General features: G+C 31.6%; 2 protein-coding genes across 2 annotated transcripts in view; one reads left to right on the top strand and one right to left on the bottom strand.

Moving 5' to 3' along the window:
- On the bottom strand, positions 1-7,360 carry LOC139098809 (nuclear RNA export factor 1-like). Its single transcript, XM_070651137.1, has 7 exons — positions 7,026-7,360; positions 6,166-6,962; positions 5,985-6,094; positions 4,911-4,947; positions 4,594-4,835; positions 4,360-4,528; positions 1-717 (listed from the first exon to the last, which is right to left on the bottom strand). The coding sequence occupies exons 1-7, from the start codon at positions 7,087-7,089 to the stop codon at positions 292-294; spliced, it is 1,845 nt and encodes a 614-aa protein (XP_070507238.1). The 5' UTR covers positions 7,090-7,360; the 3' UTR covers positions 1-291.
- LOC139098810 (LIM/homeobox protein Awh-like) overlaps positions 7,347-14,329 on the top strand; it is a 21,375-nt gene continuing 14,392 nt past the window's right edge. The window contains exon 1 of the mRNA XM_070651139.1: positions 7,347-7,379. The gene's annotated coding sequence lies outside the window, so the exon portion shown is untranslated. The remainder of the gene's footprint in view (positions 7,380-14,329) is intronic.

Below are 14,329 nucleotides of genomic sequence, written 5' to 3' on the forward strand. Positions count from 1 at the left end.
TAAAATGAAGATTTTTAAATTTTATTAAATTTTCTTTGTTAATTTTGTCTTTGAAGAGACATACATGAACACTTTTCTAAGATGAAAATAGCAAATAGCAAATAGAATAACGTCCATTACTGTTAAATTAAATTGATTATAAAATTAATAAATTATGAAGAGTAAGATATTTTGACTTTTTCAAATCTTTAACTACAATATTTTTGCATTTAATAAAATTTATACATTTTTTTTTTAAATTTTTTAATTTTATTATTTTGTTAGAAAATAGTTTAATTATTAGGATTATTATTATTTCACGAATGCTTCTTGTGGTATTTTATTCTCTTTAAATAATTCTTGAAAAACGTACAAGGCTCTACTAAAGTCCCATTGAGTTTCTTCTAAGCACTTTTTGCTCCATTCAGCATTCATATTACTTTGCTGAGACATCATTTCAATCATCTTTATTTTATTTGTTTCATCTGCTTGCGGTTGTTGAACAGCAGTGGATTGAAAAACTTGACTTATTTGTTGAGCATGTATGTTGCTGTTAAAAGCGTTTCTGGCTTGTGATGGACTGGCATTGTTGATGTGTAAAAGCTCATTTCTTATACAAAATCCGCCATTATTTGGTACAATGACCAAAGTTTTTTGAAAAGTTCTAACAAATTCATCTCTTTGTTCTGAATTTTTTTCTTTGAATATGCCTGTTACTGTCATTACTATCATTTGAGGCTGAAATTAAGAATATATTTTAAATTTATAAACAATATTAAAAAGTGATTTAGGCTGTTCACTTATTACGTACGCTTTTTAGAGGGGGAGATTTTGGGATTTTGTGACAGCCTAAACAAAAAAATTTTTTGCATGAACATTTTGTAACGTAATAAAAGAACGGTAAAGAATCTAATTTTAGAAGTAATTCAAAATTAATTACGCATTAAAATTTTGATGCAAACTTCATTATAATGTTAAATAGAGCTCATATCTTTGATATCACCTCCTGTCAGACTGCTTAATTTACCGAAATATTGAAGATTGAACTTTTTGTCCATACAAGAAAATTTTAGCGGAATTTTCGATTCTTATTTTATTCAGTAACTTAGTTGAATAATATATAAAACAAACGATGTTTTAATATTTTTTTTTTTACTTTTAAGTCTCACATTTACTTAAATTAAGTAAAAAATTACAAAAGTCCTCGTTATTGATCGAGGGACCAAGGCGCTTTTTGACCCAGCGATCAGTAATTGATTACCCTGAATTTACGTTAAAAGCCAGTGGCTTATCGGAAGAAAAACGTTTTAAAAATCGTAAAAAAGGTTTAATAACGAGTAGTGGCTTAGTAAAGAAATGTAAACAAATGAAGAAAAATCGAAAATTTTTATGGAAATCTTAAACAATATTAATTTTTCTAGTCCTAACTGATTGTCAATGTCCAAATATGTCATTTAAAAACGATTAATTGCTTGATCTAGTTTAATTAATGGCATTTTGGTTGTGGCTTATTAACGGATACAAACATTTTTCCAGAGTCAAATTTCTTTACTAAGCCAGTGGCTTAGTAACGGGTAGTGGCTTATAACGTAAATTCAAGGTAAATGAATAAAGAAAAACTAGTATAAAACTCTATCAAGCATGATGAGAAAATATTAATTTATTATCGTTACATCGGTCTTCTATTGGGATTTATAACCAGATACTAAAATGAAAAAAAAAAATCACTTATTTTGAAGATCGGAATATTCTTCAATATTGTCCGCCAATTAAGTTTAATCTTGTTTAAAAAATTACAAAAGTCTTCGTGTTATTGATCGAGGGACTTAAGCACATTTTTGTCTCAGCGATAAGTAATTGATTAAGTCAGTTTTCGACCTACAAAACGAGATCCAGTAGGATCCAGACCACTTCCAGACCTACAAAGCAAGATCCAGTAGGATCCAAGTCACTTCCAGACCTACAAAACAAGATCCATTTGGATCCAATTTACTTCTCGATCTTATATTTACAAATATTTGCAAAAGGTTTGTGTCAATGATGACGAATAATACGAATTTATTTAAACATTGCAACTTTATATTTGTAAATTTTTTCGAAGAATTAACTTCAACACCAAAATTAATAATATAATTTAAGTCATTTGTCCTTCTGTCTATCATTCCGCTCTAAGCTCCGCCCCTTTTCCATAAACATCATATTTTCTTGCAAAACTTCTTTTTTTTAACCAAAATTTGTGAAACTTTTTGAGATTCCTTTGTTATATAAATCCCAATAGAAGCTCGACTAATCGCTATAATAAAATCTTCCCACCATGCTTGGTGGGTGGATTATTCTAGTACTACAATAATTTATTAAATGAGTAATAAATAATGAATAAAGTTTAGAAATATGTTAATTTTATACATTATTTTAGCTATAATTGTCTATGGGCTAATCCACGAGAGAATGGAATTGAATTTCCAAAACCCAAAATATTTAACAGTGTATAAGAATTTTTAGGTTCGTTTTTTTTCTCAATCTTATCATAATTTAATGATAAAAAATTACAAAAGTCCTCGTGTTATTGATCGAGGGACTTAAGCGCATTTTTGTCCCAGCGATCAGTAATTGATTAATAAGTCACTTCCAGACCTAAAAAACGAGATCCAGTAGGATCCTGGTCACTTCTAAACCTACAAGGCAATATCCAGTAGGATCCAGGTCACTTCTAAACCCAATAAACAAGATCCGGTAGGATCCAAGTCACTTCCACAAGTATAAAACAAGATCCAGTAGAATCCAGGTCACTTCCATAACCACAAAAAAAGATCCAGTAGGATCCAGGTCACTTCCTAACCTGCAATGCAAGATTCAGTAGAGTCCAGGTCTTTTACAGACCTACAGAAAAAGATGCAGTAGGATCCAGGTCACTTCCTGACCTGCAATCCAAGATCCAGTAGAGTCCAAGTCACTTCCAGACCCACAAAAAAAGATCCAGTAGGATCCAGGTCACTTCCATATAATTTAACGGATTTTTATAATTCAAACCACTTAACGGTTATGAAAAATTTAAATTTTGTTCAGTAAACACTGTTAAAACATCGAAAAACATTAAAGAACATTGTAAAACAATGAAAAAACGTGTTGTTTTTGTAGTTTTTGTACCCTGAATTTACGTAATAACTTATAAGCCACTGACTTAGTAAAGAAATTTGACTCTGGAAAAGTTTTTGTATATATTCGGATATTAACAATCAGTAAGGACTAGAAGAAATTAATAATTTTTATGATTTTCATGAAAATCTTCGTTTTTTTTTCTTTTTTTTTACATTTCTTTACTAAGCCACTACTCGTTATTAAGCCTTTTTTTACGATTTTGAAAACTTTTTTCTTCCGATAAGCCACTGGCATTCAGGGTATATGATTTTCATTGAAAAATTGTTAATTATAGTATTTATGCGTTGATTTGAAACTTTTGAATGCCCGTCGCCGCAATAACTTTATGTAACTGATTTTTTAAAACCAATCCGAGCTCTCTACAATATCTAGTTAAAAAGTTTTTAGCGTCAGCCAAACGCTTGAATAAAGTGATTTATTAAGCTACCTTTTTGAAAAAAATTTTAAAAATGCGCTAAAAAGCCAATACTTTTTTAAAAATTGAAATTAAATTTTGTTTTTAAGCTAAGATCACTTTCGGCTTGTTTTGTTAGTTAATTATATTTAACTACTCTTTGCTTGTGAGGGAAAGAGTTGTAATTCTAACCGAAAAACTTTATTTTTCATGATATTTAAATAGTAATCTCTTAATTCTTTTAAAGCATTAAGGTCATTAAAATGAAGTATATACGAGCGAAATGGACTCATGAGTTCTGTTTTCTAGAATTTGTCTAAATTTAGAAAACTGAAAACGAAAAAGTAGTAATTTTCAAAAAATAACCGAGAAGGTTTTCAAAATTGAAATAACTCTTTATGATAAATTTTATATTGGCATTTTTGTGAAATTTCAAAATTCACATAAAACAAATAATATTAAAAAATTAAAAAAAAAAATTAAGTCAAAAATAGTCTTCCGTGAAGTTGCCCTTAATGTTTTTATTCAAATTTCCGATGCTAAAAACTGTACAAATTCGTGTAAAATCAACTGGCAGTTTTTCTATTTGTTTACCCTGAGACTTAATATGTTTTGTTTTTGAAAGCGGAAAATTCGCTTTCGTGGATCATGATTGACCACGTATATAGCTAAGTATGAAGATAACTCAGTAGTGGGCCAAATATTATTCCAAAAAAAAAAAAAAAATTAGGCGACACACTAATGTTCCGCAGCACACAGATTGCCCATCACTGAGATAGCTTATTAATTAAACTTGCGTTAAAAATATATTTGAAAGTAAATTTTACCGTGTAAAATGTTAGATCTACTGCAAACGACTGTGGATCGTGTTTTGTAGGAGGCAAATCACTGAGCAATGCCACAACTACAAGTTTTCCTCGTTTTAAACTACTAAAACGATGTTCATATCCCTTCGGGTGAATTAAATTTCGTCCTACTTTCCAATAAGCATGCAACCTTTCAAAATTTATTTAAATAAAGAAATTAGTTTATAATATAAAATAAAAAATAATAGTCACTACCTTTCTTCGTATGTGTAATGTTGATTATTTGTAGATGTGATCGATAGCATAGCGTTTTCGTGATATGCTTCTAAAAGTTGTTGACGATTTTCAGAATCGTAAATTGCAAAATATTGCTCTAAAAATTTCGCGACAAAGTCTTGTCCAGAACTATTGACCAAAAATGATTGTTTCCAAACCGGAAAGTCCTTCTTTTCTTCTGATACATCAAAACCAATCGTTGGGGTTAAATCTACGCCATCCTATTCATAATTAGTAAGACATTTTACTTAAAATATTATTCAATGTTTACAGCAGTTACAAAGACTTCTTCTTACCAGTTTAAGCAATTTGGGAAATTTTTTTTTGACTTCACTGTGAAATAGTTTAATTTTTTTGAAGAGCATTATAACGAAGAAATTACGATGATTTAAACAATAACATGACATTTGATAAAATTTACAAACACGAATATCGTTAAAAATATTTTATATATATATCGTCTGTTTTAACACAAAATGTATAGAAATATATTATATTTTTTGCAATATATTATTACATTAAGATTAAATTAATTCTCGTTTATATTTTATAAATTCGTGTTATTATTATTATATATACAAAAAAATTTCTAAAACTATATGGATAGTTATGAAAAATTAATTTCATGCATTAGTATTTGTTTGATAATTTTCTTTTTAAAATTTTACAATATAAATATTAAAAAAAACATTAGCTCTTTATTATTCGATAAGTACTTTTTTTATAATTGATATATTTTTTTTGTAAAAGGTAGTTTGATATTTTATATCTTTTTATACAATTCGAAATTTAATTGTGATAAACATCATTTTTTCTTCATGAATTGCAATTAGCAAGGTTTTCATGAATATTCTGACTTATACAGTCTTTTTTTCCGTAGTCGTCTCATATTTATGAGAAAGTTGTATTTCGACATTGCATTTCATTACAAAGATTTTAATTCCAGACCTTTACTTTAGATCAATTGATATTGTCTTCTTGATTTATAAAGAGCTTTTGATCTGTTTAAGACATATATTGTAAGATTCAAAAAATTAATTTCTTCAAATTTTTCTGCATGTAACAGGAATTTAATTTAATTTTTTTTTGCAAATAAATAACAACAAAAATTTACATTTTAACTTTTTGTAAAAGTAGAACAGCAATTAAAATTAAAATATAAAATATTTCCAGACATTTTTTTGAAAAGAATCAAAATTGATTTTATATTCTATTCTTAATTTTGACTATCATGTTATAATTTTTTTCAACATAGTTTTACCATACTATGTTTTTCAAAATAATAGAAAATCCTTATAAACTTTATTTTTAATTTCCTTTAATGAAATATATAAACGAATTATCCTACTCCTGTTGAAAAACTAAAATACCTGACATAATCTCCATTTTTCGCAAAACGCTTTTTAAACGGGTTTCCTTCTAAATAAAGTTCAACGATCGGTAAATGTCGAAATACGTCCAGTGAGCTTAACGTCCCGATCTAATATAATATAAAAAAGTGATTATTAATTTGTAAATCTGATTAGTTAAAATTAAATATATTGGTCTTACCCGATTGTTGGCCAAATAAATAATTTTCAACTGAAGTAACTTTGATGATAATATTTTCAAATGATCAAACATATTAAGTTTGTTCTCATTTAGGTTTAAAGCTTCCAAATCAGGAATATTTTCCACAATTATATCAATAACAGCAGACATTATTTGTGGTCTAAATAATGCACAAAACACATCAGACAAATCTTGATCTGCATGAAACTTTGTAAGATCAAGAGCTTTTGTTTGCGGATTATATCGTTTGACCATAGCAAGTTTCATCTTTTCTTTAAGGGTTTCGTCCACTTTCACGTGTGGGACACTTCCTCTAACTCTTATTATCATTTTGAATCCATCTGGTAAGCTGATCTTCTTATCTTGTGTTAAAATTTTTGCTGCAACATCGTAATCATCAACATAAAATTGAGCAAAACTATTTTCTGTGTCTATTTTATAGTAATGTGCATTGAAAACTGTCGGTAGAAGAGCATTCATAAGAAGCTTTAGTAAAACGTCCTTTTCATATTTACTTCCATGATGTATAGTAATTAAGTACCATCCAGCATGATTTTGTATCAAATTCATTCCACCAATTCTTCTATTAGGAATTGGTGACCCTTTTCTGTTGCGAAATCTTCCTTTTTTTTTTAAATCGCAAGAAGTGTTTTGCGCTAATTCATTGCCCATGTCTTCATCATCCAAAAATGCTTTGATTTTCATGTCATTCAATGATTTCGTGTTATTACTCTTTGTTGTTTTAAAGCTTACACGTCTGGATGTTTTGATAAAATTATTTGTACGATTATCGTGATCTAAATTAAAAATAAAAAAATAATAAAGATTGAATTGAAATATGTTGATCTACTGTAAATTACCATCATGAAATCGATGATTTGAATTTCCACCTCGAAATTTATTTCCTCCTCTCCTATGCATCATTTTTTTAATAGCTCAAAATCACTGTATTCAAATTAGTAAATATTATTTTTTTTCTTTCGCTTTAGTTCTAAACTTTATTAAATTCACTTTTTAATAGTGTTGCATTAATGCATTATATTTCTAAACTGGTGTAAATATTCTGATGTTTATTATAATTAAATAATAATTTTATTTTTTGTATATGTATTCAGGGTCGGTCTTCGATTTGAAAAGATTCAATTTAAGCATGTTTTTTTTACTATAAAATACTTTTTCAGATCGAGGACTCCCAGTGAAATAATCTCTAGTCAGTGAGTTACAAAAAAACCTGCTCATGTTAACCTAATGAAATTCCATCAAAAAAAAAAAATGCATTTGAAGTAAAGCCGTATAGTAAAGCGAAACGTCAAGATTTAAAAATCAACAATAAATACGCTAAAAAAATTTATAAAAGCAGCAAATTAATTAATAAAAGATTAAAAAAACATAAAAAAATTCAAACTAGGTTGTTTTGCATTACCTAGATAGCGAAAGAATCTAGTTTTTGTGGTAATTTCATTCTTCATGACTTTAAAAGTTCATAACTTTTTATACGTTAATTCTTCTAGAATATTTTTTGAGCAAAATTTTCAGGATACAAAGAAATTTATTATAAATTAAACAAAGTTTATCCTAAAATAACAGTTTAAAGTGTAACTTAACTTAATTCTTCAAGAAGATTAACTAAATTTATTATCAGACTTGTAAATTTTAATGAATTGATTTTTTTCATGCAAAATTAACTAGTTCTTCGTTAGATCTTCTTATAGATGATATTGGAAACTATCTCGTTATCTATTTATGAAGCTTCAATTCGCTGTCAAACTTGTGTAAATTAATTTTGAACTTCATAATTTTTTTGTTTACAATTTCAGGGAATTTTTAGTCATAAATTTTCCTATGAATTAGACATATTTTATTTTTCTTGCTTTCTAAAAGATTTTCATTTTTAGTTATCATTAGCTTACAATTAAATGATAAAATCATATCATAAAGTCGTTTTGCTCGAAAAATAGCTCTGAAAATTGTTATACATTTTAAAAACTTAAATAACTTATTACGATACAACGGGAGACAAGCGAAACTAGGAAGAACACATAGTTTGAGCTTTGATATTGATGTGATCTTAATATTAATGCCAAATTCGCATTAAAGAGATATTGAGTCTCAAAATTTGCATGAAAGAGTAAAAATTTTAGGCAACTTTTTTTGCAGTTAATTCTTGTCGTTTGCCAATAATTTTTTCATTAAAAGTCCACATTTTGCTATATTATTCGTGATCTTTAATAGAAGTTAAATAAAGATAGTTAGAACACCGAGAAAATTGGAAATTTTCTATACACAAAAATAACGGTTATTTAATTTTTAAAAATTTCATGCTTCCAAAATTTTTTCAATTTGTGAAAATTTTTTAGATCATGCAGACTTGTAAATTTTAATGAATTTTTTAAATTTTAAATGAGAAAAAGCGATGCTTACCTTGAATTTACGTTATAAGCCACTACCCGTTACTAAGCCACTGGCTTAGTAAAGAAATTTGACTGAAAAATTTTTTTGGATTCGTTAATAAGCCACTACCAAAATGCCATTAATAAAGGATGATTCTTTCGATAAAATTTTTGTCTTTGAATTAATTTTTCTCAAAATTAGAGAAGTTTTTAGTTGTTTTGTTTGCACAAGCCTATGTTAAAAGTTGAGATCTATCGTTTTGTCTAATTCTCCAATGTTGTTATGGCTTAATTAATGAGAAATTTTCATTTTTAATGCCCGTTGCTTGGATACACAGGGTTGAATTTTTTTTTTTGGAGTAGAAATTTCAACCTTCTAGACAGTTTTACTAAACTTTACCATCCTTATCATGTAATTTATCATTTTTTATAACTTTTCTCAATCAGACTCACCTAAAACACTCTAATTAAACTTAAAATTGAGATTTTATGAAATTTTTTTCAAAGCAACGCTAATCCGCAAAAACGTACTGAATTTTGTATTCGGGTTTTGCTTTAATTAGAGCTTGATCAGGAAAATTGATGACAACGAAATCATTAACTAGCTAAAAAAAGATAACTGTAGTGTTTCTGATATTATTTGATTAGTTAAAGTTTAAAATTTTAACAAATCAAATTTTCTAAAAACGACAACATTAAAGACAAGAATAAACGGAATTCAACCAATCGGTGGAAATGTCCTTCGGTGATTCCACCGATGAAATTTTTCACAAAAAATGATTTTTCTCTTAATTCACCCATTTTTTCACTACTTTTACTGCCCTATATGATGTATTTTCCCATTTACTAGCGTTATAAATTATCTTTTAACTTCAATATACTTTAATTAAGGAAATATTTTCATTTTTATGTCCGTTACTTATACTTTTTTTTTTGAAATTTACTGTTTTTGACATCATTCAAAAGCAAAATTCAGACTATTTAAATACTTTTACAGCTTCTTTGGTGGTCTAAACGATGGTTCCTTTTCTAATGCATCTTACATTGTTCTTCTTTGTAATCAGAATCAAGCTATTAAGCTAAGAAAATTAATTATTCTCAAACGGTAATTCCACCGATTGGTTGAATTTTGAAAATTTTTACTTGTATAATCCGTGTTCTTTAAAATTTCATCATTGCCAAAATGACATTTAATTTAGTTGACACTTCAAGAATACCTGATAAACATCTTTATTTACTTGCTTAATATCATAAACAGCATTCTAATCATAAGAATTGCTGTTAATTAAGTTAAAATTTTTATTTTAAAAATTTGTTTTCACACGGATTAGGAATTTCGTTATATTTTAATTTTTAATAATTTTAGCTTAATAGCTTGATGCTGATTACAAATAAGTACAATTTAAGATGCATTAGAAAAGGAACCATCGTTTAGACCACCAAAGAAGCTGTAAAAGTATTTAAATAGTCTGAATTTTGCTTTTGAATGATGTCAAAAACAACAAATTCCAAAAAAAGTATAAGTAACGGGCATAAAAACGGCAATATTTCCTTAACTAATGTATATTAAAGTTATAATATAATTTATAACGGTAGTAAATAGGAAAATAGATCATATAGGATACTAAAAGTAGTGAAAAAGTGAGTGAATTAAGAGAAAAATCATTTTTTGTGAAAAATTTCATCGGTGGAATCACCGCCTTATTCAGAGAATCACCCAATAGAAAGTTGTTTGTTTTTTTGAAATCGGAAAAATTCGTTAAATTTTGATCAAAATTTAATTTAGGACGTTTTCAATGAAGTTCTCATGCAAAACATAATTTTAACATTGAAATAACTTCAAACGTAATCAAATATGAATACGCGATTATCGGAATAAGAAAGATTGTTTTATAGAGTTGTCGTTACAACATTCCTCCCCAATTAGGTTAAAAGTAGAATACTAATAATTTACTCGACGTGGTTGACCAGATCCATGGCGAAATCCTTGAATCGACTAGGTAGCACCCCGGCAGTTGTTCTACGAGGACGTTGTTCCAAGGGCGGTGATGAGTTTTGTTCCCCAAACTGTTCAGGTTCATGCGATTCATTTACCGGATTCTCAGAAAAGTCTTCAGCATCCTCATAATTGTCTAAAAGTGAGGTATCGCCCAAGTCTGTTGTGTGATGAGGCTCAATACGTTCGTCAACGAATGAAAATTGTTCTGTCTCCGTATCGTTGGCAGGATCTGGTTTGGGTGGTAAATTATGCTGTGGAGTAGAAAGAGAAGAAAAATCATCGTCAGGTATCATGATGACAATTTTTCACATGAATTCACATATTTTAATTGAATAATCTTGGAAAATGCTAGTTTTCCCTTAACGAAGTTAGAATATCGTAGAATTTTTGATTTAGTTTCCCAATTGAAAAACTCTCAAAAATGTCACTTTTTTGAAAAAAATTTCCATACGATGGATGCGATGCAATTGGATGCGCATCTGGATGGCATCTAGAACAATAGAAACTGCAGGCCTGCTACGCATCCACGTAAATTATGCTGTGGAGTAGAAAGAGAAGAAAAATCATCGTCAGGTATCATGATGGTTGGCATATTATTGACGAAACGAAGTTTCAATTGGTTCGCGTGGGCTTTGATAACTCTACCATCCACGTGAACTAGATAATTCGCTGTTCCTCGACGTTCAAGTATAGTGCCAGCCTGCCATGTCCAAGTGTAATCTCGATGGACTTGATAATAAATGGGATCGTTTACATGGTAGACGTGTGCTCTAGCTCCGTAGTGGTGGTTAAATTGGTCGGTCATTTGATGATCTTTTGGACGTGTGTTGTGGTTGTTTTTATGAAGAAGGTCAAATTTAGAAGGCATATTGCGACCAGTCATTAACTCAAAAGGTGATTTTCCGTCCCGCACACTACACGGCGTGCAACGATATGATGTGAGGAGTGCATGGAGTTTCTCGTATCGACAAACTTTTCAGCTCTTCCGTTGGATTGTGGGTGGTATGGAGCAGAAGTTATGTGTATTATGCCGTTATTGCTGCAAAAATCTCTGAATACAGTAGACGTAAACTGTGAGCCATTGTCGGAAACGATAGTACGACATGCTCCCCATCGTGCGAATATCTCCGCTAGTACCTTGCATGTTTGCTCAGCCATTGTCGAACGCATGCACACAACCTCTGGTCAGTTACTGTGTGCATCTACAGCGACAAAGAAATAATACTGACCGATCGGTCCCGCAAAATCATTGTGTATTCGGTGCCAGGGTTTCTCCGGATCGGGCCAAGGATGTAAGACTTCTTTGATCGGTGATTTTGAATTTATAGCGCAGTTTTGACTACGCTGGACATACGATGTTATTTGTTGTGAAATTCCTGGCCAAAAACATTTCTCTCGCGCTAATGCATTCATGCGGGAAGCGCCTGGATGACCTCGGTGAAGTTCCTGCAAAACTATTTGTCGCAGTACGGGAGAGATGACCGGACGGTTGGCAAAGAAGAGACAGTTGTCGACTTTTCGGAGATCAGAACTATGTATAAAATAGTGATCCGTCATCACATCGGTGCATTAACGCTGCGCCTATTCCATAGCTTGATGCGTCTGTAGCTACAAATAATGGTTTTGAAGCGTCATAGTGAGTCAAGGCGAGATCCGAATGCAGTGCCTGTTTCAAACGGTTAAAAAAGCCTTTATGCGACTATCATTCCATTCAAATTTGCTGTCTTTCTTCAGCATATCGTCCAATGGACCTCTGAGATTCTTCAAGCTTGGAATGAAGCTACCATACCAGTTAATTGCACCAAGAAACGCACGCAGCTGTGTGACATCGTCTGGAAGCGGTAGATCTCGAATTATCTGCAGCTTCTCTGGGTCCGGGTGTTGGCCCGATGCATCAATGATCTTGCCTAAGAACCGTATAGATGACTGGCCGAATTTGCATTTGTCTAGACGAAGTCTAAGGTCCGCATCCTGGAGCCGTTTGAGTACCTCAAAAAGTCGTTGTTTATGGTCTTCCTTACCCTTTCCAGGGACGATTACGTCGTCTAATTATGCTGATGCGCCTGTACCAGCTAATATCGTGTCCATCAGCTGTTGGAACTGAGCTGGAGCTGTCTTAACACCAAATTGTAAGCGGTTAACTTGATATAAGCCTCGGTGTGTGTTAAAAGCCATGAGATCTTTAGAATCGTCATCCAGCTCGATTTGGTGAAATGCACTCGAGAGATCCAGCGTAGTAAATATATTGTTTCCAGCAAGCGTGGTGAAGATTGACTCGGGGGTAGGAAGCGGGTAGTTAAACGATTCGATTGCTCGATTAAGGCCCGTAGAATAATCGGCTGTAATTCTCAAACTTCCATCTTTTTTCTTTACTACTACAACTGGTGCTGCCGCTGAAGCGTAGCTGATTGGGGTAAAAACACCATTATGTACGAGTTGATCGTAAGCGTTGTCGATTGCTTCGCGAGCGCCAAATGCGACTGGTCGGGCACGGACAAAGGGAGGCTTAGCAACTTTCTTGAGCTTGATTGAAGCTTTGAACAGTTTACATTTTCCTAAAGACTGGGAAAAAAGGACAGAGAATTTATTTTTTACCTCCTCAGCTAGTTCACGTTGCTCAGTTGAAATTGTGTCACAATACGCCGAAATCGGTTGGTCCCACAAATTAAGGGCTTCTAAAGCGCTGTTGCCGAATAAATTTAAGTCATGCGTCGACACGTAGCAGTCTACAATACCAAACTTATTGTTTACTTCCAATGTAGCAGAAAAGAAGCCAAGCACATCAACAGAATCGCCTGACGCACTAAGAGCATGAACTATGGGTCTTGAAAGTCTAGGTGATCCCATACGCTCCCAATTCTGCTTCGATCTGATCCTGAATCATGTTTGAGCGCAATTCGTACACCATTAACTTTTGGTCGCACCCATTTTTTTGAAAAGGTAGAATCGATCTTACTAGAAGGCATCTTTTGATGATCCTTCTGTGCACGCTTGTCTCGGTTACGTTCCTTAAAAGCTTTTGCAGAAGCACAACAACCTGTTTTATGTCCAGTAGCTTTACAAACGGTGCATAATTCCTTCTTAAAAGGACAGTCGATATGCCAATGTATATCACCGCAAAAATGACACTTCAGCGTGCATGTTTTACGAGCCACGGAGTAGATCTCTTGTTTATTTTCCCATTGTTGCTCCACTAATTTGCTCTCCTCTTCGCGTCGATACATTCGGTTTGTTACACGTATAAGATCGTGTAATGTAGGAACTGGTGTACCTTTTGGCTCTTCATTTTGGCGTTTGATTAGTTTATCTTCCACATATTCCATCACCTTCTTTCGGACGGCTGTCACCTTAGGGCTCTTCAGGCCTTGAATAAAAATTTGTGTCTTAAGATCGTCCAATGTAAATGTGTTAAGCTCAAATACTTCTGCCGCAAAATTAACACGAGCACCAAAAGTATTAAAATCTTCACCTTCCAACATTTGCACTTGCATAATTCTGTGACGCGTTGCGAAGATAGATTCTTGACGGCCAAACAGTGACTTAAGCATTTTTATCGTCTCGTCGAGAGATAGTTCTTCTGGCTTTTTAGGGAGAACGATACGTGCAAAACAATTGTAGTCTGATTGTGTGAGTTTGTTTCGGATGATTGACGCTTTATCAGGATCGGAGAGCAGCTTTCCACGGCCCGATGCAAATTCAGTCTGGACTCTCGTGTACCATCTATCGAACGGAAGGTCTTCTTTAGGCGAATAGGTGAACGGCGCAATTCTTTTGT

Source organism: Chironomus tepperi, unplaced genomic scaffold (genome assembly GCF_022539635.2).
Source record: "Chironomus tepperi strain 1889 unplaced genomic scaffold, CSIRO-AGI_Ctep_v1 contig_454, whole genome shotgun sequence".
Classification (NCBI taxonomy): domain Eukaryota; kingdom Metazoa; phylum Arthropoda; class Insecta; order Diptera; family Chironomidae; genus Chironomus; species Chironomus tepperi.

What these genes read in the sequence shown, in the direction of transcription:
- LOC139098809 (XM_070651137.1), bottom strand. Translation starts at nt 7,089, where the DNA reads ATGATGCATAGGAGAGGAGGAAATAAATTTCGAGGTGGAAATTCAAAT. An exon ending in TTTATTTGGCCAACAATCGG is followed by an intron (nt 6,095 to 6,165) that starts GTAAGACCAATA and finishes ATATTATATTAG; the next exon opens with ATCGGGACGTTAAGCTCACT. An exon ending in TAGATCTAACATTTTACACG is followed by an intron (nt 718 to 4,359) that starts GTAAAATTTACT and finishes TCTTAATTTCAG; the next exon opens with CCTCAAATGATAGTAATGAC.